General features: G+C 36.1%; 1 protein-coding gene across 1 annotated transcript in view; it reads left to right on the plus strand.

Annotated features, from left to right (window-relative positions):
* ATP9B (ATPase phospholipid transporting 9B (putative)) overlaps window positions 1–24,980 on the plus strand; it is a 161,593-nt gene that overhangs the window by 23,843 nt on the left and 112,770 nt on the right. Inside the window, exons 3-6 of the mRNA XM_030445840.1 lie at window positions 1,401–1,551; window positions 8,212–8,325; window positions 11,676–11,784; window positions 20,195–20,253. Coding sequence (XP_030301700.1) covers window positions 1,401–1,551; window positions 8,212–8,325; window positions 11,676–11,784; window positions 20,195–20,253 — 433 coding nt within the window. The remainder of the gene's footprint in view (window positions 1–1,400; window positions 1,552–8,211; window positions 8,326–11,675; window positions 11,785–20,194; window positions 20,254–24,980) is intronic.

Raw genomic sequence — 24,980 nt, forward strand, 5'->3', positions numbered from 1 at the left:
ATAGGTTGACTGTACAGAATTCATTCAGGAAACAATGCCGAGGTGTCTGGATTGCAATTTTTCTCTTGTTCTCAGCAAAATCCTTTCTTTTGGTTTGAATAAAACCTATGTGATCTTTCTAATTGTGGCTTTTTTTTCCTGCCTCAAAAATACTGTCAATATATTGAAAACCCTCCCTAGAAAGAGTGTCAGATCCCTTCAACTTGACGTGCTGATGGAGTTGAAATCTGCTGTGACCAGCTAGGTCTGTGCTTTGACTGCACTAGGTTTTCACAGGTCTGTCTGCTTTGCTTGCCTGAAACAGATTCCCAGCATAATTAAGGCATCTCTCTCCAATATTATAAAACACAGAAAAAAATGTTCCTTTAACATATGGGATTGCAAAACAAATATATGCAGTGTATAGCAAACCTGCTTTTCTTTCCGTGCTATCAGTTCTTTCCAAATCGTCTGTACTTATCTGTTAATAATCTGCCTCTGTTGATTGTCCTAGCAAGTCTTAGGCTGTGTCTTGTCTTAGTGAGTTGTTACATCCATGTTTGTTTCTTGTTTTACTCTTGGTAGTAAATAGTCTGCAAAGCCTTAGTGCCATCATTCCATTTATCTGCCTTTTGTTCTTCTAACATTGTGACCCCATCCCATCATTCCTCTGCTCTCGTGCAAATTCCAGCTGTTCAAAGGTGCTGTGAGCTGCTCTTGCCCATCTCATTGCTCATAGTTTAAACCCTCTTCAGTAGATTTTTAAACTGGCTAGGCAAAGATGTGCTGTTTTCCTGTGATCTGAGTTTCACCATTGCAAATTGCTGTGCAATCATGCTTGTTTGTTTTATTTGAAAACATTTAACAGTATAGCATTAGGTATGCTTCCTTGATATGTCTGATACAGGCAGTCTTATGGAGGAAACTAAGATTTAAAAGTTATGTGGTAATTGTGTGCCAAACAAGAAATTTTTCTAACCTTATGTAATAGCATTGTTTCCTCTTCAATCATTAACGTAATTTGAGTATCAGTTTTACAAGATACAGAGTTTACTCAAAGGGCTGTACAGTTTGATGGATGGGTTCGTTATTTACGGGTAGGGAAATTTAGTCACTACTCATGTAGGCTTGTATTAACTAAGATTTTTTGAGCCTGTGTCAGGGCAAGGTATAGTAAAGCTTGTCATTATTTTACTAGCATTTCCTGTGAAGAATGCACAAGTGTTTATATGTCTGAGTGGAGTACTGTGTAATTTTGTGCCCTAAATGTTACAAAAAACCTCATGCTTGTTATGTAGATGTAGCAAAAATGTCTAAGGCTGTTTTTCTTAGGTATTTGCCGTTTGGGTTTCAGGTTTGGAAATAGAATCGCATATAGTAATGTTTTTTGGGCTTAAGTAAACAGTTGTTTTTCTTTTCAGTTGTTTTGATTGGCTCATAAACATTTGCCGAAGAAAGAAAGAGCTGAAGGCTCGCACAGTGTGGCTTGGGTGTCCTGAAAAGTGTGAAGAAAAATACCCCAAAAATGCCATAAAAAATCAAAAATACAACGTGTTTACCTTTATACCTGGGGTAAGGCTACTAATAATTTTTGTGTTGGGCTACCTATATATTCTATAGTGGTTTTGATTCTGCAAGAAGATTCTTCTCTTTTTACATTATTTGATATCTCCAGTTAAAATTGTCAGTTGAGAGCACTAATAAAGTGTGGTGTGCAAGGTTGAGTGGATGGAATTCAGAGAAGCTTTAGGAATTTGAGATGGGCTTCCTTGCCCTTTCTGTTCATCATTAGAAATTTTTAATCCTCTTTCTTTAAACAAGCACTTCTACACAGTCATTTGTGAAAACACTACAAAGCACTGATTTAAACTGAGAAATAAATTATTGAAAACTGGGTTGTACTCCCACAGATATGTTATCATACTTCTTACCATTGAAAGAGTATTAAATACTGTATTCTAAAAAAGCCACGTCCTTAAAGGACAAAAGGACCATCTGCTTCAATTTCTATGACTAGTAACTACTATTAAAAGCAGTACTTTTCAGAATCGTATTTCATATTGCTTTTTTAGGAACAGTGATGTCTTTTGGGTTTTGAACACAATTCTTCAGACAATACTTTTATGTAGTTATAGCTTTTTATCACTTGTTTTCATAAGAAGCCATATTGCATCTCAATTTCAATTTTCTGCTTGTAATCACACTGCATGTGAAGACAAAAGCAGCAGTTTTATGTAGCTCATAGTTCTAAAAATAGTTATAAGGAAAAATAGCAATAGAGAAAACAACTTTTGAAGCTTCAGTAGTAAATGCATGCTGCTGTGACGTTACAGATTTTTCTAATATTTTCTAATAATAATAATATCATTAATTTAACAATATTGAAATTCTTTTGCTCATATTTTACTAGTACTGTCCAGGAATACTGTGTTCTCTTTCAAAAACTGAATGTCTTTTACATCGAATACAGACATGTTTTGTTCTAATTTTTTCATTTAAGTAATCATGGTGGTTTTTAAGAGTATTGATTCTATTCTTCTGTCCAGTTTGGTCCAACAACTGGCAGATGCTTGCTAATACATTCCTTTGCTAAAATAAAAGAAAAATTAATGGCTTTGTGATTAAGTCTGATCTTCTGTCAAAGAAAAAAGATGTCACTTAGCACAAGCGATAAAATATTTTCATGTCTATTGAACAAAGTAAATGTTTTCTTTGAAAGTTTAAATTATTAAATGCACTGAAATTGGTTAAGCCACATGTTTTCCTAAAGGTCACAAAATTTCATTAAGCATATAGTAAGCTATTGATTATTGTGACTAGAAATCTGCACTGTGGATTACAAATCCTAAACTAGATTCATGTTTCCTATAGGGATCAGCCCTAGCTTGCAATTACCTGTTGAGAGATAGAATGTTTGTTCTTTTTTGATCTTTTGAAAATGTTGGTTTTTACAGCATAGGCAGATTTTTCTTTTGATGGTAGGATTTGGAAACTCAGTAACTTCAAAATTAAGTAAGATCCTAGACATAAAGCCTAGTAGTTGATGGAAATAAAATCTTTCAAAATTTTAATTTTGGACATAAATTAACACTTTTTATTGGTTGGTTACACTGTAGCTTTCTGGTCTTACGCTGTTGCACTAGAAGTAATTTGTTGGGAGTATAGTTGTAGTGGTTCAAAACCTGTAAATGTAACAAAGTCGTAAATAGTGATTTAGTCTCATTGAAATTTTCATCATGTGAACTTTTGTCTTATATTTAGCATTGTAGGATTTTCAGTGTTGCAGTTGGCTATGGGCAATATTCAGTGATATCATAGAAAAATACGAGCTTAAAGTAATGTTTAGATTAACAGAATTTTGCATACTGGCTAAAAGAGCTGTAGTATTTCCAAAATACCGTATGATTTGCTAAAACTTTTAAAATACTGAGTGCTTTTACATTAATCACCCATTTTCTCAAGTTTCAGTGTTCCAAGCTCAGTAGCCACTTCTGATCATCCTGCTGGAAGTGCCATGTTATTCTGGCCTACTAAAGAAATCTGTGAAGTCTTGGAAGATTCAAAATTTTATAAAATAAGTAATGTTCATAGAAACAGGACCATCAAGTCCAACTTATGTTCTGGTGTAGGGCACCCCAAGAATTACATCATGTGCCTAAGAGCATCATCCAAATGCTTCTTGAACTCAGGCAGTTTTGTTGCCATAACTGTTTCCCTGGGGATCCTGTTCCAATGCTCAGCCACCCTCTGAATGAAAAACTTTTTCCTAATATGTAACCTAAACTTCCCCCAGCACGTCTTCCTACCATTCCCCAAGGTGCTATTGTTGGTCACCAGACAGAAGAAGAGGTCAGTGCCTGCTCCTCCTCCTCCCCTAGTGAGGAAGCAGTGAGCTGTGATGAGGCCTCCCCTCAGCCTCCTCTTCTCCAGGCTGAACAGAACAAGTGCCTTTAGCAGCTCCTCATACAGCTTTCCCTCTCAACCCTTCACCAGCCTCACAGCCTCCTCTGAACGCTCTGTAGTAGCTCTATGTCCCTTCTGTCCTATGGTGCACAAAACTGCACACAGTGCTCCAGATGGGCTGCACCAGAACAGAGCAAGGTGGGACACTCACTCCCCTCACCCGGCTGGCAGTGCTGTGCTTGATGCACCCCAGGACTCTGTTGTCCCTCCTGGCTGCCAGGGCACATTGCTGGCTCATGTGCAACTTCCCTTGACCAGAACCCCCTGATGCCTTTCCACAGGGCTGCTCTCCAGCCTCTCACTCCCCAGGCTGTATGAATATCCAGGGTTACCATGTCCCAGGTGCAAGATCCAGCACTTCTCCTTGTTAAGTGTCATATGATTGGCAATTGCCCAGCACTGCCTAGATCCTTCTTCATAGTCTTACCAGGCACTGAGGTGAGACTTAACAGGGCTTTAGTTACCAGGGTCATCACTGATGCATTTCTTGAAGACTGGGACAACATTTGCCTACTTCCAGCCAACTGGTACCCCTCCAGATTCCCAAGTGTATTGAAAAAAATCATTGAGAGAGGTTTTGCTATTACCTCTGCCTGCTCTTAAAGTATCCTTGGATGAATCCCATCAGGCCCCATCGACTTATAAGGATCCGGCTGGAGGAGCAAATCCCACACGAGTTCAGGGCTGACTGGGAGACTGCAAATGCACAGTCATTGTTCATTAGCCCAGGGCTCTGGGGATGCTCAATCCCATCATCAGTGTTGAAGACAGATGTGAAGAAAGCATTAAATGTCTCTGCTTTGTCTATATCCCTATTTATGTTCTTACATTCTTAGCATTGTAATTACAACTAAAGCAATATTGAGGATATGTGCTTGCTCAAATGGTGCACCTAATCACCAAAGTAATCTCTACATCTGTTATTCCTCTGGAATATGCTACAGTGTATTCTTTGATAAGGTTAATAGCCTTGGCTGCCCTGACCACAAAATGGTGGAGTTCAGGATCCTTAGGAATATGAGGATGGTACAAAGCAAGCTTGCTAGCCTGGACTTGCTTCCTCGTTTTCAGGAGAGAAGACTTTGACCTCTTCAGGGATTCTGCTTGGTAGGGTACCGAGGGATCAAGCTCTGGAGGGGAGAGGAGCTTAAGAAAACTGGTCAATATCCAAGGATCATTTACTTCAAGCTCAGCAGCATATGTGTCCTTACAAAGAGGAAGACAGGCAAGAATTCCAGAAGGCCTGCATGGATGAACAAGGGGTTCCGGGACACAAGTACATGTAAGAAGAAAGTCTGCAAAAGGGTGGAAGCAAGGACAGATGTACAAAGAAAGTGTCCTAGATGCCAGGGATCAGGTTAGGACAGCTGGAACCCAGAGAGAATTAAATCTGTCTGTGAAAATCAAGGGTAACAAAATCTTCTACAGGTACCTCAGTGATAATGCAGGATACGGAGAAGGCTGAGGTATTCAATAATAGCTTTTTTACTTTTTTTTTTTTTTTTTTTTTTGCCTCAGTCTTCATTGGCAAGGGATCCAGCCATGCCATTCAAATTGCAGAAGGCTGAGACAAGGTAGATCCACCCATGGCAGGAGAAGTGCAGGTTTGAGAATCTAAAGAACTTGAAAGTGTACAGGTCCATGGGATCCAATGATGTCCCTCAGCAGATCCTGAGGGAAGTGATGGATGAAGTTGCAAAGCTGCTTTCTGTCATATTTGAAAAGTCATGGTGAAGTTTCTGTTGACTGGAAAGGGGGAAATATAATTTTCAAAGAGGGAGACCCAGGGAGCTGCAGGCCCGTCAGTCTCACCTCTGTGTCTGGCAAGATTACAAAGTAGATCCTCCTGAAGGCGCTGCTAAGGCACATGAAAAACGTGAAGGTTTGTGGCAAACAACATGGTTTCACCAAGGATATACCATGCTTGGCAGATTTGGTGGCCTTTTACAATGGAGTCACAGTGTCACTGAACACAGGTAGAGCAACTGTCTGCATTTGTGCAAAGTATTCAACACTGTCCCACACGACATCCTTGTCTCTAAATTGGAAACATAGGGATTCAATAGATGGACCACTCAGTAGGTAAGGAATTGGCTGGATGGTCACACTCAAAGAGTAGAGGTCAGTGGCTTGATGTCCAAATGGAGACTGGTGATTAGTGGCTTTCCTGAAGAGTCAGTACTAGGACTGGTGCTGTTTTAACAACTTTTTTGGTGACAAGGAGAGTGGAGTTGGGTGCAATCCCAAGTGTAACAGTTACATGTTGGGTGGAGAATGGATTGAGAACAGACTTGAAGTGAGGGACTTAAAAGTTGTTGGTTGATAATAAGCTCAACATGAGCTAGAAATTTGTGGTTTTGACCCAGAAAGACAACTATAACCTGGGCTGCATCAAAAGAAGTGTGACCAGCAGGCTGAGGGAGATGATTCTCCCCCTTTACTCCTCTCTCATGAGACTCTGCTGAGAGTACTGTGTCCAGCTTTGGACATGGAGCTGTCAGAGCAAGTCCAGAGGGAGGGCCATGGATGATCAGAGGTGCTGGAGCACCTCTCCAGTAAAGACAGACTGAGGTTGAGAGAGTTGGGGTTGTTAAGCCTGGAGAAGAGAAGGCTCTTGGGAGACATTATAGCAGCCTTCCAGTACCTGAAGGAGGCCTACAAGGAAGCTAAGGAGGGACATTCTACAAGGACGTGTAGCAATTGGATGAGGGGCAATGGTTTTAAACAAGAAGAGAGTAGATTTAGGTTAGAGATTAGGAAGAAGTAACTTAGGAAGGTCACTACCAACCCAAACTAATGTACAATTCTATGATTCTGTGTCTTCACTTAAAACTTGAACAGTTATCTTAAAGTTTAGAATAAATATTTGATTTAGTAATAAATATCCTATGTACCAGTATTTATTACAGAATAATACTCTGAGGAATTTAATGTTGAGCATTTTTTCTAAAATACCTCAAAAGTCCATGCTATTCTGTTACAGTTTATTTTGTAGCTTAAACTTTGTGAAAATTTGAACGGTGTTTACCTTTATCAACAGCTTGTTGTGATATAGGAACTGAAGAATACTGCTTTATTTTGAGATTTCACAATAGCCACTTGGAAAGAGAGCAGTGTTGCTTACCCTTACTCACTGTAACTTTCCTCTAGTGTTCATCTTCCTTAAGAATGTTTACTTCTGAGCATTGATGAGTTAGTTTCACTCTTTTTCTGAATGGTGAGATACGATAGCTTCGAAGGAGTGTATCTGACTTTGTGGCAGTCTTTGTCCCTTTGAGAACCATAGAACTTCAGAAAGAAGGGAGATGAGTTGCAGAGCTTCCACACCTGCAAGAGGAGACACTTGAGTGGCTGTGTTGAGGAGAGGGTGTACTGAGGGAATGCAGTGAACACACAAGTAACAAGGAGTTCATATTTCCCAGTGTGCTGCAGACAGGGCTGAAGTTCTGTGGTATTCTCAGAGTGATGCAGAGCAGCATGGTGTAGCCTACTCAGTTTTGTTACTCTGTAGAAGTTCAAATGACAAAGACTAAGATGATATCTTTGTTCTGTTCACTTCATTTTATTATTAAATTTTATTATCTGGTTTTTATTATTGGCTATGAAATGTTTTAAGACAGAAAGACACTGTGATACAGATAAGAGAATTTTAAGTATTGGTACTTAAAAAAACAAAAACAAAAAAAAAAAAAGAAAAAAGATTTACCTGTAATGCTGTATTTGCACGAGAAAGTTTTTTGCACTTAAAATGAAAATTAAATGTAAGCATTGAAATTTCAGATACTCACATATTTATTTTGCTTTTTATTGATCCTGTACAGGAAAATTTTCAAAACCTTTTCTAACTCAGAAACATACACGTATAACTTGTGGATAAAAAATTATTGCAGTATACTTCTACAGACATCTGAATTCTGTTTACTGTTAAAATTTCAGAGTAAATCTTTGCATAATTATCTTAATATATGTAATTTTTGTAAAGATTGAGAAAGGTTGAGAAAGAGATTTTGTAAAGATTGGTTTTCATAATATCAGAAATATAACAAGTTGCTTTTTTCAGAGTGAAAACAAATACCAGTGTAATATTAAAATAGAGTGTATGTAGTAGTTCGATAAATAGGAAGTTGTGTTAATAGTATTATAATAGTACTACATATAATAGTATGTCATATAAGGATTTTTAGATCTGCTATTATGAAAAAGTAAATTTTATGTACATTATGCATACAATTTTTAAGGCATTTATCTATTTTGTGTTTTTCATTTTAGGTTTTATATGAACAGTTCAAGTTTTTCTTGAATCTCTATTTTCTCGTCGTGTCCTGCTCACAGTTTGTACCAGCACTGAAAATAGGCTACCTGTACACATACTGGGCTCCTCTGGTAAACAGAAAAATACTATTAACTAGAAGTTGTTTTTTTTAAACTTCAGATGACAATTTAATGTGTATGTACATTTCATAAATTTGCATCTGGTAAACTACGGTTATTAAAGTATTGAAGAAAGTAAAATGCTTATTTGAAATTACAGTGTTTTACAGCAGATACTCCAAAAGCTGTTGTTATCTAACCTTCACTCCTACTTGACAGCTACATTCCTGCCCCACAGGCTAGAGGTCATTTTTGTTAACCAGGTAGTCTGAGCAAGTAGTACTCCTTTCTTGCTGCTGGTCCCTTGAGAGGTTTAAAAAAGCAAACCAAAAAACCCCTCCATTTACTCAATTTATTTGGCAACATAGGTAATTTGTGTGTTAAATTTCTTTCAGCTTATGGTTACCTGCTCACTATTTTATATTTTCAGGCTAGTCAGAACTGTAAGCATAAATTTTGTGCATACCTTCTGTGTTGGTTTTGAGCACGTTCTTTTCACAGAAATTGAGAAAATACTGAAAATAAGCTACTCATTAAATGTCTCTTTCTTAATTGATTGGTCTGCCAGTTTTACTGGTTTCCTTTCAGTATGTCTTTATTATTGACCCTTCTGCAGTATTTTCTTGGGAAACTGTTCAAACCACTTGTTCCCAACTCGGGTTTCTTAAGGTTTAAAAATTGTATTATCTTCAGAGGAGGTCCCTTTTAACACCCTGCTGTTTATATTCTGTATTTTGGGACTTTTGTTTGTAACCAGATCATTGCCTTCTCTTTCATCTTCCTCCTGGCCCTACCCCCCCATCCTTTAAAAGCAAGACAGGAAGAACAAATGCTTTGTTTTCTAAATTTATTTTTAAATGGTATTTTTCAGTAGTATTTATTCTCAGTGGTATTCAAGAGGAACAATGACATGCTCACTGCTTCATTAAAGGTCATTCTTAAAAAGTCAATGGATTTAATATTCTGGATTGATTTAATTGGTCTAATTGTTTCAACATGTGTCCTTTTTAAGTCTTGATAAAATGAGAGACTGTCAAGGAGATTCTTCACACCTCGATTTCCAGACAACTTCTGGATTCTGCTGCAGCAAAAAAGACTTCCAAGGCAGGAAGCTTGTTCAACAGTGGGATTTGAAATAGATATTTACAAAGGCCTTTGTCACTGACCCAGTAAGAGACAGAAGTCTGTCTTGTCTGGAAGTTGGTCTCTTTACAGTGAAGTGACGTGTACTGTTCTATATGTTAGTTAGTGGAGTAGTCAGGAAAAAAAATCACTTACGAGTCTCGGCCAATATCTTCCCTGCCTAAAGAAGGGAGAAAATACTCTATTTTGCAAATAACAGTTATCTATTCTGTATAAATGTTTGTCTTATCCAAGGATATTTTCAGTGTTTCTCGGTTTCCACATACAGCTTGAAAATGCAATGTCTCAGTTGGTGCTAGTAGTACTTTTTTTTTTTTTTTTTTTTCCTGAACTCACTTGTTTCTGTTTGAATAGCTTTTTAAACAAATGATTAGCCTCCAGATAAAAGAGATCACTTGGATGTTGAGTAAGGCTTAGTATGTATGTTGTAAATACAAAACATTTAAGTCAAACCCATTGGGCTATCTGTGTTGCATAACAGCTAAATTTTATTTCCTTTGAAGAGCATGTAACTGCTGATAAATTTCCAGTAATAATCAGAGGAGTAGCTATGACTTGGCTTCTACTTTCGCTGAAGATTTTAAAGGAAAATAAATTTTTCATTTTTATACTTAAAAATAACTGAATAAACCTTGACTATGTGATAAAATTTTGGGGGGTTTTTAAGGGTATTTAGGTTTTTTTTTTGTTGTCTTCAACTGTTTTCACAACAAGCAGACATAATACACTTAGATCAAGCGCGAGTTCTTCAGACAAGACTGTACTTTACTGAACTGTAATTTGCAAGTAGAGAATGAACATATGTTTGGGTCCAACATATAAAGAACATAAAGCGTACAAGTGTGATTTTAAGCAGTATGCTAAATATATTTAAATGCTCACAGTTTTTTCATACGATTGGCTTCACAATTTCAGCTCCCCCTTGCAAGCCCATCAAGTTCCTTTGAGCACATGAGTGAAAAGGGAAATATCAGTCTTAAATTTGTCCTCATAGCCATGCTCAGCTGTACTTAGCTGCCTAGAAAAATACAGTGACTACTAGGGGAAATTTTTGCAATTTACACCTTGCATTCTGTTCTTTGATTACTAGTTAAAGAGATACATGCAAGTGGAAAATACATTTGAAGGTGCTCCAAAGTATCTGTACTACCAAAGCTCACAAAAATGGTGTGGCCAGAAAAGGCAAAAACCCTGCTGCTCATTCAGCTGTGCCCTAGGAGTGAAAAGGAATGCATTTTGCAAAGACTTTTTTTTTCTATGTAATTCTAATACCACTGTAGCTACTTTAATCCTGAGCTGGAACTCAGGATCTCAAAACTCCATTTTGAGCTGGAACTGCAAAATAGCCCTTGCTATTGAAAAGATTAGTTTTAGTTAAGGCTCCTTCAGGAAAATTCTATATACTTGCCTTTTCTGAATACTTGCCTTTTTAGCTACCTTCCTTATATTAATTATAAGATTCATTTACTGTTGAAAATTTTATCTCCCTTTCACTGGAGAAATACTAAGTACTTGAATTTAAGAGGCCAGGAAAATGTATCTGAGGATGTTCATAAAGGGAGAGAAGAAACTTTTTTGTGCTTATTCATTACCTGTTCTGTATTCTCTTTAGCTTTACATGTTAATTGCATATACGGCTCTCTGTGCTTCCAACCAAAGCTTCAGGAGCACTATCCTGTGAAACTGGCAGCCAAAGTGTTTAAATACTTAACTTTTTCAGAACAAACTCCCTTTTTTCTGTGTCTGTATTTATATCATATTAGTAAGTAAGTACCTTAGGGATGGCAAAATTAATTAAACTAGATATCCATTTACCATTTTAGGTCTGTCTGTAAGGAAAAAAGCAGTGAACTCAAATTGAAGATTTTTTTATAAAGTTCTAAAATTTGACAAAGATAGGGAAATATGCTTATTAAACTATAAAGTCTGTCTATAGCTCCTGCTAGGCATCATAGGTTTTTTAAATTTAAAATTATATCTAAATTCCATATATTTGGAGATGAAACTGCCCTTAATTTGTACAGTGCACAAATATGATTTTCCCTTTGTTTTTTGGGCTCAAGTATCTCAAGATACTATTTTAACAGCTTGAAGAAATCACTAAAATCAAAGTGAAGAAATAAAAGTGTATGTGTTCTTGCTCTCTATAGTGTTCCTACTTGTGTATTTCCATTCTAGCACCTTGAGAATTCTAAATTGCATAATCATATCTTTAACAGGGATTTGTTTTGACTGTCACGGTGGTGCGGGAAGCTGTTGATGAATTTCGACGTTACAAGAGAGACAAGGAAATGAATGCACAGTTGTATAGCAAGCTGACAGTACGAGGTTAGCAAAACCATTTGTATAAATCCTTAAAAGAGTTCCTTTTTTCTTATACATTCACAGACTTACAGTTCAAGGAAATAACTAATAGTCTCATGCTGCACTATTCAAAATGAAACTGATACTTAAATTGCTTAAGTGCTTGATTTCCCTCGGATAAATACAACAGTTAAACTTGGTGTATCTAAGAAGTGTTGTAAATTTTCTGCTGTTTGTAAAGGAAAGGTGTATGTAATTGTATATATTTTTTTAAGTATTCTGCTCTTTAATACTATGGTTTCTAAGTGCAGTTCTCCTCTGAAATTGGTACTGAACACTCAGTAACAGTGGCAGTAACTCAGCAACTGTCAGGTATGTATCAGGTGTATATAGGAAATAAAGGATCAATAGCTAAGAAATACAAACTTAAGGAAGATGTGAGTCAGCTTCAGTATCAAAAATACATTTTTCAATTTTTGCATATAATCTCATCTATATAATCTATATAATCATGCAGAAATTTTTCTTTCTAGAATTAATAAAAGGAAACAATCACATTTATTACTTTGTTTGGACTTGAGTCTTTGTGAAAAACTGTCAAAGGTTTTAAGGAAATGAATGCTATAGTAAGTTTGAAACATAGGCATGAGAGAAAAATGTATGCACACCTCTCCACTTTTATGTTGCTTAGCACATTTTACTGTTTACATTCAGAACAAAGTGCTGTGTAGAAAGGGACCAACAATAAAGAACAACATTTTAAAATGAAACTGTGATGAATAACCATACAAAACAACATGACCTTGCTATTACCCTCAAGTTATTTTGCTAGAATACCCTGTGATGTCTCTGAGGGTTTTAGATTGGATGTTAAGAAGATTTTCTTCACTGAAAAGGGTTATCAGACACTGGAACAGGCTGGTCAGGGCAGTGGTAGAATAACAATCCCTGGAGGTATTTAAGAGTGGTATAAACATAGTACTTAAGGATGTGCCTTAGTTAAGGTCTTGTCAGTATTAGGTTAATGGTTGGGCTCCATGATCTTGAAGATCTTTTCCAACCAATTTTGTGATTTTCTTTGGAATAAACGTTCTAGAAAGTGGGAAGCTGTTAAGAAATGTGAGGTTGCATCTAAAGCAATTAGAGTGTATGGCATGCACTGTGCTCAAGTGTAAATTCTGTTATTGTCAACATGCATTTCACTCCACCTTGTAGTATATTTTGGTGAATTTCTTTTGAGAGTCAGGGTCAGTGGACAGAGTAATCACATCAGATCTGGGTATCTTAAATAGAAACTGAACTCTTGAAGTAGTTCTGGCTAATATTTTCTCCAGAAAAAATGAATTAAAAGCTTGTAATATCTGAAATCTTACCACATTTTCAAAGTAATAGGAAGGCAGTTAAACAGGCAACAGTCTCCTTTGTGATGACATAACTTGAAAGCTGAGAAGCATTCATGCTGCTTCCTCACAGTATGGAGACTTGGATTTCTGGAGTTTGTGGAACAGAAGAGAGTAACAGTAGGGAATATTTGCCTATTGTTTTTACCTTTCTTGTCAGTCTGAAATAGCTTTATCAACATTTAGACATACCACTGTGTAAATTTACAAATGGGATAGTTATGATTCGTTTAATATGTGGTTGCATTGCTAGCCTCCAGATCTTTATAGTCTTAATACAGCCTGTAAGGAAATGGATTCTTAATAGCTTTTCTGTCAGTGTTGTAATTTAACCTGCTAGTTGGTTTATTAATTTTTTACATCTGTTATGCTAAGCCACTGAACACTCACCTTTGAAATAGATAGTACAATTCTACCCTCTTCAGCAATGGTGTTAGCAATCTGAAATCCTTAGTTCTTGGGAGCACAGGTATAGTTTATAATTACCAGTGTGATGTAAATGTCAAGACTCACATTCGCTGTTTTAAGAGCTGAATTTGGTGCCTTTTGAGCTTCTTTTTTTTCACTTATTTAGAGTTAATAGTGGAGTTTGTGGTAAAATGTTGGGTATTTAAGCAGCATTTAAGTAGAAATTTTGAATCCTAATTTCCTCTTTCCCAGTACATGAAATGACTTGTGAGGGTATATGTATTTGAGAGTTTTCAATTAGTTTGACACTGGTGTTTTCAGATACAAAATAGAGATTATGTATATACTGTCATACTATTTTTAAAAGCCTGGCAGTTATATCAGGAACTGACACAGGGAGCAGTGACTCCTCAAAAGAAGGGTTAAAAATACCCTTTTTAAAAAAGGGATATAGACTTTTACCCACAAATGTGTATGTCTGTTTTAAATTTAAGGTTTTCACGTCCATGTCATGATGAATTCAGTACCTTGTTTATGTTCTCTTCTGTGGTTTTTTTGAAGATCATGGTATTCTACAGAAGATTCAAGATCTCTGCTTAGGATGAAATCCCACCCACACTGACAGTGGTGTGATCAATGACCTAACAACGTTTTGAGTTGTGGCCAATTTTAAGAATCAAAACCCTCTCAAAATTAAGCTGTACTAAAAATTTCCACAAACTCATAGCTAAGATTAAGAATGGACAATAAACTGCCCCTTCATAATGTAGGATTCTTTTCTGAAACTGAAAGGTATCATTTTGAGGCAAGGAATGTGACTTCTGCCAGGATAAAATGAAGACTGTTATTTTTACAGGTTTTTCAGGAGAATTGTAGTATTTTTCTGTTGAAAGTAAAAGTCGAGCACTGTGCTTCCATAAATTATGTTTATAAATAACTTTCAATATAATCTACCTAATTTTTAATAATGGCAGTACTCTTCAGATTGAGAAATTCAGATGGACTTATTATACTAACCAACATGCTAATGGTTTGGAGAAAGAAAGCTTTGTTACTTGTGATTTAACAAAGTTGATACTTATTTAATTAAAAGCCTGAAAATCAATGCTGCTTGAAAAGAGTCACTTTTCAGAGTGGAACTGCACTTTGTACTGTTCTAGCAGTTTTTTTCCTAGTGATTTTATGACTTGTATATATTTTACAATCTTTACTTGAAATAGATGTTTTTTTCCATCTCAAAGTTGGAGAAACTGACATAGAGAGGTTAAGCAGGTTGCCTTTGCTCAAATTGGGACAGTATTACAAACAAGTTAGCAAGGTTCACTTTAACCTTTGTTTTAATTGTACTAAATATGGAAGATAAAGATACTTCAACCTCTAGATAGTTTTGCAAAATTGTTTGTTTACTTTAGGGAAACGTATTTATAGCAAGCTAAGGGGGTTTAAACTATAACTATTTGTATAAATATAGTATAACTATATAACTATTATATAGTATAACTTATATAGTTGTATTTATATAATACATCTATATATTTATATAGATATTTATATATATTTATATAACTATTATAACTATAACTATTATATAGTTATATAATATAACTATTATATAGTATAACTATTTGTATAAATATATATAAATATATATTTGTATAAATATAGTATTTGTTAGTTAAAATCTTACACAGTCATAATAGGGTAAAATCAAAAAGTATGGGATTAGTCAGCAGTGCTAATTTTAGCCTCACCACCTCCCCTCATCATAAAGAGGTGAAACATGAATGTTGTCCTGTGACTTGCCTGCTGCTAGGATAAGAAGTACCAGCCTTTGGAAGATGATAGATTCACATTTGGTGACTGCTGAAGACTTAATTTCTTTTTAGTAATTCAAGGCCTTGAATAAATATTTGTTCTAACCAGTAGTTCCTATTTTTAAAAAATAATAATGAGCTGTATTAAGAAGGAAATCAAGGGAAAACAGGAGATCTGTTTTAACTGTTACTTAGTTGTACTTGGGAAGCAATGACTAGCTTAATGTCCATAGACTAATTTTGATCTGTGAGAGATCCAGTGTTAATGCTGTTTTCTATTTGTCATCTAACATGTCAAATCCTAGTCTTCAGTCATGCCTTGGTGAATATCTAATGTGTAAATTTGCACTTGTGAAGAGGGTGAACTTGCTGCACATGAACTGTGAACAGTTCCTAATTTTTAAACCCTTTGTGGCAAGTGATGAAACGTGCAAATCCATAAATGTATTGTTTTGTTTTGTGAGCAAGTCAATTATCTGTACCCATCTCCATGCCTTTTATATAAATCTTTTCCCTTGTATAATTTCCTAGATTGTGGTATTGAATCTCTCAAGTTGTTTAGTGTGTGATGGGTTCTATTGTCTTAATCTTTTTATCAAGATGTTTATTGCAAAATCTGCTTTGCATTTTTGCTTATAAGCCTGCAAATCCCTAATAGGCTATCCAACTTGGAGTGAGGAAGAATATCTCATGGTAGAATTGAAATTACCATGATATTGAAGATCCTGTTGATTTCATTCCCTTTTTTGCTTCAGAGTAACTTACCTCTATATCCTTTTGTAGAAAACATTAATAGAAATAAAAATTTAGACCTGTATATGCAGGTTTAGGAGCTTGGGTTTTTTTCTCTTTCTGAAGGAACTGTTGTAGTTCTGGTGCAGCCAAAAAAACCTACTGCCATGAAAAAACAAATGAAGAATTGTCGCAAGTTCAAGAACAGGCTGTTATCTCTTGCATTGAGCTGCCAAAAGTTAATTGGCTAATAGAATTATAAAGAAGTTTTTACTCTTTTCCCCTTCCCTTTCTTGAAGTTGTCAGTCTTTCTCGAGACCTTCCCTACTTAGGTTTTTCCCATGCAGTGTTACTGAAATTTTGAAGAAAAACCATAAAGAAGAAAATAAATTACTGTAAGTCTCAACTATTACAAAAGAGGCATGCATCTCTCGCTTGATCTCAGGATGTTTAGGGTGATTTTCAGAAGTGCTTCTCACTTTGCAATCTGCAAAGCAAAATAAAAGAACCTCAGGAAAGATGAGATTACTGAAACCAATCCATTCAGGCTTCAAATGTGAAAGACATATCTGCATCTTCTTAAAGGGTTTTCAGAATGTGTGAATTTGAGAAAATATCAATAACTGATACATGTAAGAAGAGACCAAAACCTGAAAACTAGTGTTTCCTTAAAAATCAGAGAATTGAGAAGTCCATTTCAGAGAACTACTGTGATTTGAGGTTTTCTTCCACTTTCCAACTTCTGTTTATACAGTGGAAACTGTTTTGTTCCTGTTTAAGTGCCATCTCACTGAGTTTGTCTCAGCTGACCTTTTTTTAAATTGCAAAATGATCTCTGTCAAGTTGTTATCTGCAACTTTAAATGTTTGTTAGAATGTGTTGATTAATTGAATATTATTATTTTGCAGTTATTTGCAGTCGGTATCAAAACCTCATCAAATTAGAATTTCAGCTCTTCAAGAATAGGTTGTCCTGCTTTTTAAAAAGTCATGGCATTAAAAAAAAACCAAAAAAACCAGCAACCCACATTATTTCTGAATCTAGAGGAAAAAAGGGTGCCTGTTGCTTGCAATATTGCTGATCTATTGATGACTTCATTTTTGGTATTTAGACCATTTGGAACAGCTAAGTATTTAAAGAATTGTATGGGCTGATTAGGGAAACAGTATGCAACAGCAAAAACAGAACTTGAATTTTTAATGTAAGAAACAGTTTCCAAAAGGAGAGGAAATGTCAAGGGGATTTTGTTTTTCCACATTTTTGCATCATCCAGGCAATAGGATAAGAAAGAATGAAGACTTTGAATCATTTCACCCAAGGGGAGATAGTAAACAGTGTAGAGGTGCTAGGAAGCTTCTCTCCAGAGCTTAGTTTTGATTAAAGACTGACCTCTGTTTTCTGTGTAAGATGGAGTCTGAAAGAAGGATCTAAGGTCAGTGCTTGCACTGCATCAACACCTTCATACAGTGATCAAGGTACCATGGATAAGATGTAATAAGAAATTTAAAATAACTTAAATTGTTACTCTCAGAAGTTACTGTTCTTCCAGGAGTGGCTTGCACTTAGGTAGCAGAGACACTTGTCAGTAAAAAGAAGTCAAGTAATTTCTGATATAGTATATATTCACATTGTGCTTACTTAATGTCTTAAATTTTTAATGTGAAATACTTATTAGCATGTATGAGACATTTATTAGCTTTTCAAATCATTGCAGTTCATTTCAGAAGGCTTTATCTTGGGAGCATAATGAATTACTACAGACACATTTCAGTGTTCCTGTTCTGTGTAATTCTTTGTTGCTTTAGGCGAAAGCCTTGCGCCTTGGTGGACTATAAAGTCTAAATGTGCAGCCACTTCTGACAGCTTTGGACTTTTTATTGGTGATTACACAGATGGTGAGAAGTGTTTTGCTATGGAGATGTTTTTAGCGAAAAAATAGTTTGCAAAAATTTATGCAGTGAATAATATTCAGTGCCTTTTTTTTCTCTAAATGCATCTTAACTAAGAAGTAGTATTGTGTTATTTTAATGTGCTCTGAAATCATACCTGATGAGTCTCATTTTTGCTAATCTAGAGGAAAGTGTTATTTTGTTGAATTTGAAAATTTTAAGCCCTTCTTTGAATTACTGCCCCATTTTGCCATTTAATTTTTAGTGGAATTTATCCTGCCATTCAGATTTGTTGTAGAATTAATATACTTGTATGTCACCGGCTTATTCCTTGAGTGTGGACATACATGGTATGCTCTTGTAGGACATGTCAGTGTGTAATGAAGATGTTATTCTTTAGTGTTAAACTTAGTCAATAAGAAGACAGTCTAAAGCAGTCTGATAAGGAAATTTCAGTTCATAATTCCCAGGATTGCTAGACTGAGTACAAGCAAAGGTGCAGTGTGGGTTCTTGTTGGTATACTGAGCACCAAGAGTCTTTGCTTTTTGTCTGCCCTACATCATCCTGCAAATGCATGTTCTACCTTCTTTTCCTTTGAGGCTTAGTGTCTTTTGAACTTTACTGTAGATGCTGTTAAAACTTGACTGAAAAATTCAGTTGTTGGAGTTGATAAAATTGCCAGTACTTGCATTTGCTCAGTATCTGTGAGTGGTTTTGGTCTTGAGTGACTGCATAGGTGGCATAGATCTGAGGCTTACCTCGTACTGAGATTTTTGTGGCTGTTTTCACAGTAATCAATTGATTAACTTGGCTATCACACAGATAAACTGATAAAAATTGTTAGTGGAGAAACTGAAAACAAAATAGGAAATGTTAACCTTTTGGTAAAGTTGGCAGATTTGGAATGTAGTTTAGTTTCTGTTTTATATTTATTATAACTTTGACAGATGATAGCATGCACACTGATAAATTTACAGTGCATAATAGTTTGGATTAGATTGCAAAGTGCTGCTCATACTGTGCCTTTGGGGGTATTCTGTTCAGACTGATTTTTATTTAGAACCCTAGCATCTTATGTTCTGACTGACTTGTTATCTGATAACTTGCTGCTTGGATTCACGGTAATGTTTCTGATGGAGAAATTATTTCATGTGGGTGTGTGTTTCAGCACATTAGGCTGTGTAATTATCTATGTTTCTATCCTGAGTTAATATGCTGAGTTAACAATTATCACTTGTTACATTTTGGAAGAGGATATCCATATGTCATGACTTGTTTGTCTACAAGGCTTTTGGTTTTGGTTTTTTTCATTGTTTTTAACTCGGGGAGCCAACTGTTTTTAATGGAACTATAGCAAGGACCTGGGACTACAACTCTTTAATTCTAATGATATCAACAGTAACCAATTTTGGGCAGTAGCTTAACCTCTCTGTCTCAGTTCTTCAGTCTATCAAACAATGTTTAAAATTACCAGTCTTACAAATTGCTAATACTCTACAGAACATAGAGAAATGAAATTAGTATGTATGTATGCATGCTGTGTATATTTTTGAATGGGTTGTTCACAGCAGTTACTGAATGGGGAGCTCTAGAGAATGAAAAACATCTATGTCAGCTTTTGGTAATTTACATTTCTAAAATGAAATATTCAGACATTTCTTCTGACTTCAGACTGACTGACTTGTTTTCTACTGTAATTGCTAAGATGTGCCAGACTGTGCCAATTATCTCGTAATATTAGTGATCAAGTAAAGCTACCTGTTGGTAACTGGGCTGTGACTAACAACTTGGGTGTGTGAGAGTGCTCCATGACAGTAAAGCGTAACAACTCTTGATTTGCCAGACATAAAAGTGCTGTCTAGCATGTGGGAAAGACTTTTATCCAATTTTACAAACATTATTGGTGCTATAGATTGGACTTGAGCATCTTCCATGCAAATTTTTGTCCTCTAATATTTCTACAATAGCTAACTGGTTACAAAACTAGACTTTTTTTTTCTTAATCCAGTGAATGATTTATTCAAATAGATGAAATCTATTTATTAATGTGTCATAAGAGATCCATTTTGTATAAACTGTAACATCTTTACCAAACAGTAACATCTTTATAACTTGCATTCTGGCTGTTATATTCTTGTGATTCGTTATTAATGTCTGCCTAAGTTGATTAAATTTCTTCTTTTTTTTAAGGTAAAGTTCAAGTTAAGAGTTCAGACATACAAGTTGGAGACCTCATCATAGTGGAAAAGGTTGACACTTTTTAACTATATTTTAGAGACTAAAGATTTTTAACATGCTAATTATCTTCTGAAGAAAAGTGTGTTAAGGTGCTTATCTTTAAAGTGCTAACTATGCTAAATTGAATGTATGCTTAAATTTATCTGGTAAAAGGAATACAGTTCTCTCGCTTGTACAGGGGTGGAATTTCTAAGGTATATGATTACTCTACCAATCTTCTGTTGTTCAGATCACTGATTTTCTATGCCTGAAGTCTTCTAGGATAAGTTCTATTTATATATATAAATACATTAATATTATATAATTAGAATATGCATACAATATTATGTACAATTATGTAAGTTCTTCTGAAGAGGAGAAAAAGCTTAAACCTTTCCAGTTTAATTGCCAATAGTGAGAGCTGTGAGCTTGTTTTCCCTCTATATTAGTATTATAAGAAAACCAGTGCTGCAATACTATGAAATTACTGTGACCATGAAAGTGAACTTAATTTTCTTGTCAGGGAAACACTTTTTGCCTAAGCTCATTTTGGAAAGGTGGCTCACTTCCTGGATACCAGAAGTGATTCCTGTCTCACTTTGTGACCTAATCCATGGAAGGAAGCATCTCAAGTTTAAGCTTGTACCTGCAGCCTTGTTTGAAGTTTCGTATGGCAGGCTGCAGCTTGGCAGAGTAATCCTTAGTGGAACCTAGTCAGTGACTAGACTTTTCTAGACTTCTTGCTGGTTTTACTCATATTTAGGGGAATATATTACTTTTGATAAAATCTTTCAGCAAATATGCCCTTGGGATACATTTTGTACTTTTATCACTTTTGCTTCCAGAATCTGGAGAACTCATAAATTGTTAGTGGATAGAGATAATGATTTTTTTTCACCCATATATAAGAAACCACTCTTCTGTTTGTTTTGGAAACTTTTTTCCCCTTCCTTTCTGTTTCTTCTACTCCAATAAATACACACAAGTCTCACTTGGTTTGCTGTTCTCAGCTAAAAATGTATCTATTTTCATGTAGTTTATACTATTTCTTGCCTTATTTTCCCTTCCTTTTGTCTGCTACCTGCCTGATATCTTTTTGTGCCTGTCTCAGCAGCATATATTAGTGTAGGGAGATTAGCAGTTTTATGTCTGAACTTCACATTTGTTTTGCCTTATACCTTGCTTTATGAGCCTGTATGTGGAGTCAGATTGTATATCTAAGCTTGGAATGAATTATTATAGAGCGTAGGAAAGACTATAGTGGCTACCTATGTAATCTGCCTCCCCTGAAATTTACCACGATCAATTAGTCTGATTTATGCTAGAATTTGGAAAACTGTAATTACTTTGGGGATGAGTCTGTCTTCTATCAGGTAGGTCATTAGAATCTAATCCAGCATTATTTGCAGGAACTTGTTTCTCCAGAGAAAAGGATGTTTAAGGATTTTGGGAAATAAGGAGTAGAGTTTGGGGGTTTTTTGTTCTTTGTTTGGTTTGGTTGGTTGGTTGGTTGTTTTTAATCAAGATTTTACTCAGGTATTTCAGTAAGATGCATATAATTTTCTCAATCCTGTACTTCTACTTTAAGCTTCCTTCTGCCCCAGCAGAGCTTTTTTTTTTTTCCTTTTGGCGTAACTGGGTGTCCCTCCAGACTAATGAAACTAAATGTTTTCTAGTTCTGTTGAGAAGTGCATTTTGTTGGAGCAAGCAGATTTCACGGTAATGACAAAAGAACAAGTTAACGTTGTGTTTGACTGGAAGATGCATCAACAGCACTTCTGTAGTGAAATTAACGACTCATTTGAGCTGAAGATCCATATGCTAGCTACTGACTGCATCACAAATCAGGCTTTTGTATATCCTTGAATATCCTCTGATTATTCTATTTTTGGGTTTAGTTTTTTTTTTTAAATTAGGCCTGGTAAACTTTAGAGCAGCTTTAAGTAATTTAAATGTGCTTAAAACAGTTCCTTTCTAATTAATATATCTATATTTTCAACTGAGGTCTGAATAGAAGAAAATATTACATGTTTTTAAAAACTATAAGAGATTTGCATATGTTATCTCAAAAACAGTACCACACCTCAATAGACATGCTACTTCCTAGATGTTTGCTTTCACTTGTCTTGGGTTACATTTTTAGTTTCCAATGGGAGCACAGGTATACATAGTCTTCCTAACAGTTGAAGGGATGAGTTGATGGGTTCAGATATTTAGACACTGTAGCTTACTTGCTATTAGGAGTAAGTTTTGAAGAAGTGAAGAGGGCATAAGCCTCAATGATGCATGTGGTTAGTAGTGAGTAACATGTACTTAATAACATTCAGTAATAACAAGACAAATTTTTTAAAACGTGGAACACTTTATCTTAAATGTTTCTTGCAAACAGCTTTTCTTGAAGCTGAAAAGGGACACAATTGTTTCTTCTTAATCTCAGTTGTAAAGTGAAATAATTCCAATATTTGTAAGGATTGCATTTGATGCTAGCATGCAGTATTGCACAGCATGCAGATGCAAGAAGATAGTTGGGAAGTGCCTCTTCCATTAATAACTCAGAAGCAAGCAGGAATACCTTAGTCAATGAAAAAGTACATGGTTCATTACAGGAATGTAGAAGAAAGGACAGTTAATGTAAAGTTCTTTGAGTCTGTAGTAATAGGCAGTTGTAGGGGAATTGGAAGACCAACTAGGGAGCTGGAGAAATTGTAAATAATGTCATGAATATAATAATGAGAAAAATGAAAACCTAATTTGAAAGCTATTGGAAATGAGATTTTCCAAGGAAATATTGTAGCCTGTGGTGTAGTTGTGTGTGTGGCTTTTCTTTTTTTCCAGTCTGGCTGGTATTTCTGGATGGCATGGATTTAACCATGGGAACCCAGAAACTGGGGAAGCTACTTACATTGTGTTGACCATTGTCTTGCCATAGTTAGATTCTAGGAATGAATCTGTAAGTCTTCAGTATTCACAAATACTGAGAGAAATGGAAGCCCTTGTTTCCTGGAAGTCTAATCTTCCCAGACTTAAGCAAAACAATGTATTCAAATAATTTTCATAACTTAGGTGCTTGAATTTCAGTATATTTCAATAAATATTCCTAGTTTCATCTCCATAGTAATTGATATTACATAGTTTCTTTTAGGTTTCTGAAAGCTTCGAGTTGTATGTATTGTCATTTTAGCTTGTTCCACGCTGAAAAATATAACACGAGAGGGCTGACATGATTGACATATTGCTGCTGTTTTTCTGTGACAGTGTACAACACAACTTAATTTTCTCCATAACAAGGGGTTCAAGATTTTTGTAGTGTACTTGCCATCTGTTTCTGTGTAGTTGCTCTTTTATAGTGACTAGATATCACTTTGTTGGGGGATCATTGCTCTTCAGTGTAAGCAGTGTTTTTTGGCATCTTGTGCTCCTGCTATACTTTTCTGCCTGTTTCCAAACTATGGAAAGCCTAATGAAAACCAAGATGGCTATCTTAAATACTGTTGTGGCCTTCGTGTGTTTTGGTTTTTTTTTTTTCCCCCAAGGGAGAACTAAAGACAAGACAGTCTTTCTCTACATGGAACATTCATATACGTTCATGCCAAAAAGCTTATATTCTTTCATGTAAAATGAGAACAAGCAGAGAGAACATAAGAAAAAGACATAAAATTGAGATGCCTTTTTTTCTATTAAAATGTGAAAATGATTGTAGTTTTACTGCAGTCTACAACTTCCTCAAGGAAACAGCAGAGGGAGAGGTTCTGATCTCCTCTCTTTGGTGACCAGCAGTAGTGCACAAGAAATGGAATGGAGCTGCATTAGGGGAAAGTTCCAGTTGCACATGAGTGTAGTGGGAGGAGCCCTTCTTGCTCCTAGGGCTGATCCTGAGGCCTCGGGGCTTAGCCCATTCCTGGACGATGTCCTAGGGCTGTTCCTGGGGCTCCGGGATCTACCCCTTCTTGCCTGCTCCTGGGGCTCCTTGAGCTGTGGGCTTCTCCATCCTCACTGAAGAGTGAGAGCTCTCTCCATGGGTGTCAGCTGCTCTCTTATTGGCCCCCTGCTCCTGCACATGCTCAGGAGGGAGGCCAGACACAGGTGAACCCACACCCACTCATCAATAACTCAGGGCACCTGGTCCTGTCTCACTACATTTCCCCCTTTTTTTTTTTTTTTTACACAGACATTTACATATTTACATCTTTTTACATATACATCTTTAAGGGGAATTAAACATCACACAATTTACATATATTTTTAGGGAGAATTCTCAACCCTTACACATATTTTGGGGAGAATTCTCAACCTTCTTTCTTTCAACCTTCTTTCTTTAAGGGGAATTAAGCATACCCATATATTCGCTCGATGTCAGCCCCTTTCTGGCAAAGTCTCTGCAAGTTGTCTGAGCACTCTTCACAAAGTCTCTGCAGATTGTCCCAGGCACTTGCCCTCTGTTCCGGGGTTTCTTTCCTCATGGGCCTCGGGATTTAACCCTTCCTCATGGGATTTCCCTCTGCTCAAGGGCTTAGCCTAGGCATATTTCACAAAGTCTCTGCAAGTTGCACCAGGCACTTTTCACAGAGTCTCTGCAAGTTGTTCTTCTAGTTATTATTCTCCCTCCTGTATCTGCTCTTCTGGCTTGGTTTCCCTCTGTTCCGGGGTTTCTTTCCTCATGGGCCTCGGGATTTAACCCTTCCTCATGGGATTTTCCCCTCTGCTCTGGGGTTTCCTGTCCAGAGAGCTTGTTGATCATACCTTACAGGGAGAACGTTCT

This window comes from Calypte anna, chromosome 2, assembly GCF_003957555.1.
Source record: "Calypte anna isolate BGI_N300 chromosome 2, bCalAnn1_v1.p, whole genome shotgun sequence".
Taxonomy (NCBI): domain Eukaryota; kingdom Metazoa; phylum Chordata; class Aves; order Apodiformes; family Trochilidae; genus Calypte; species Calypte anna.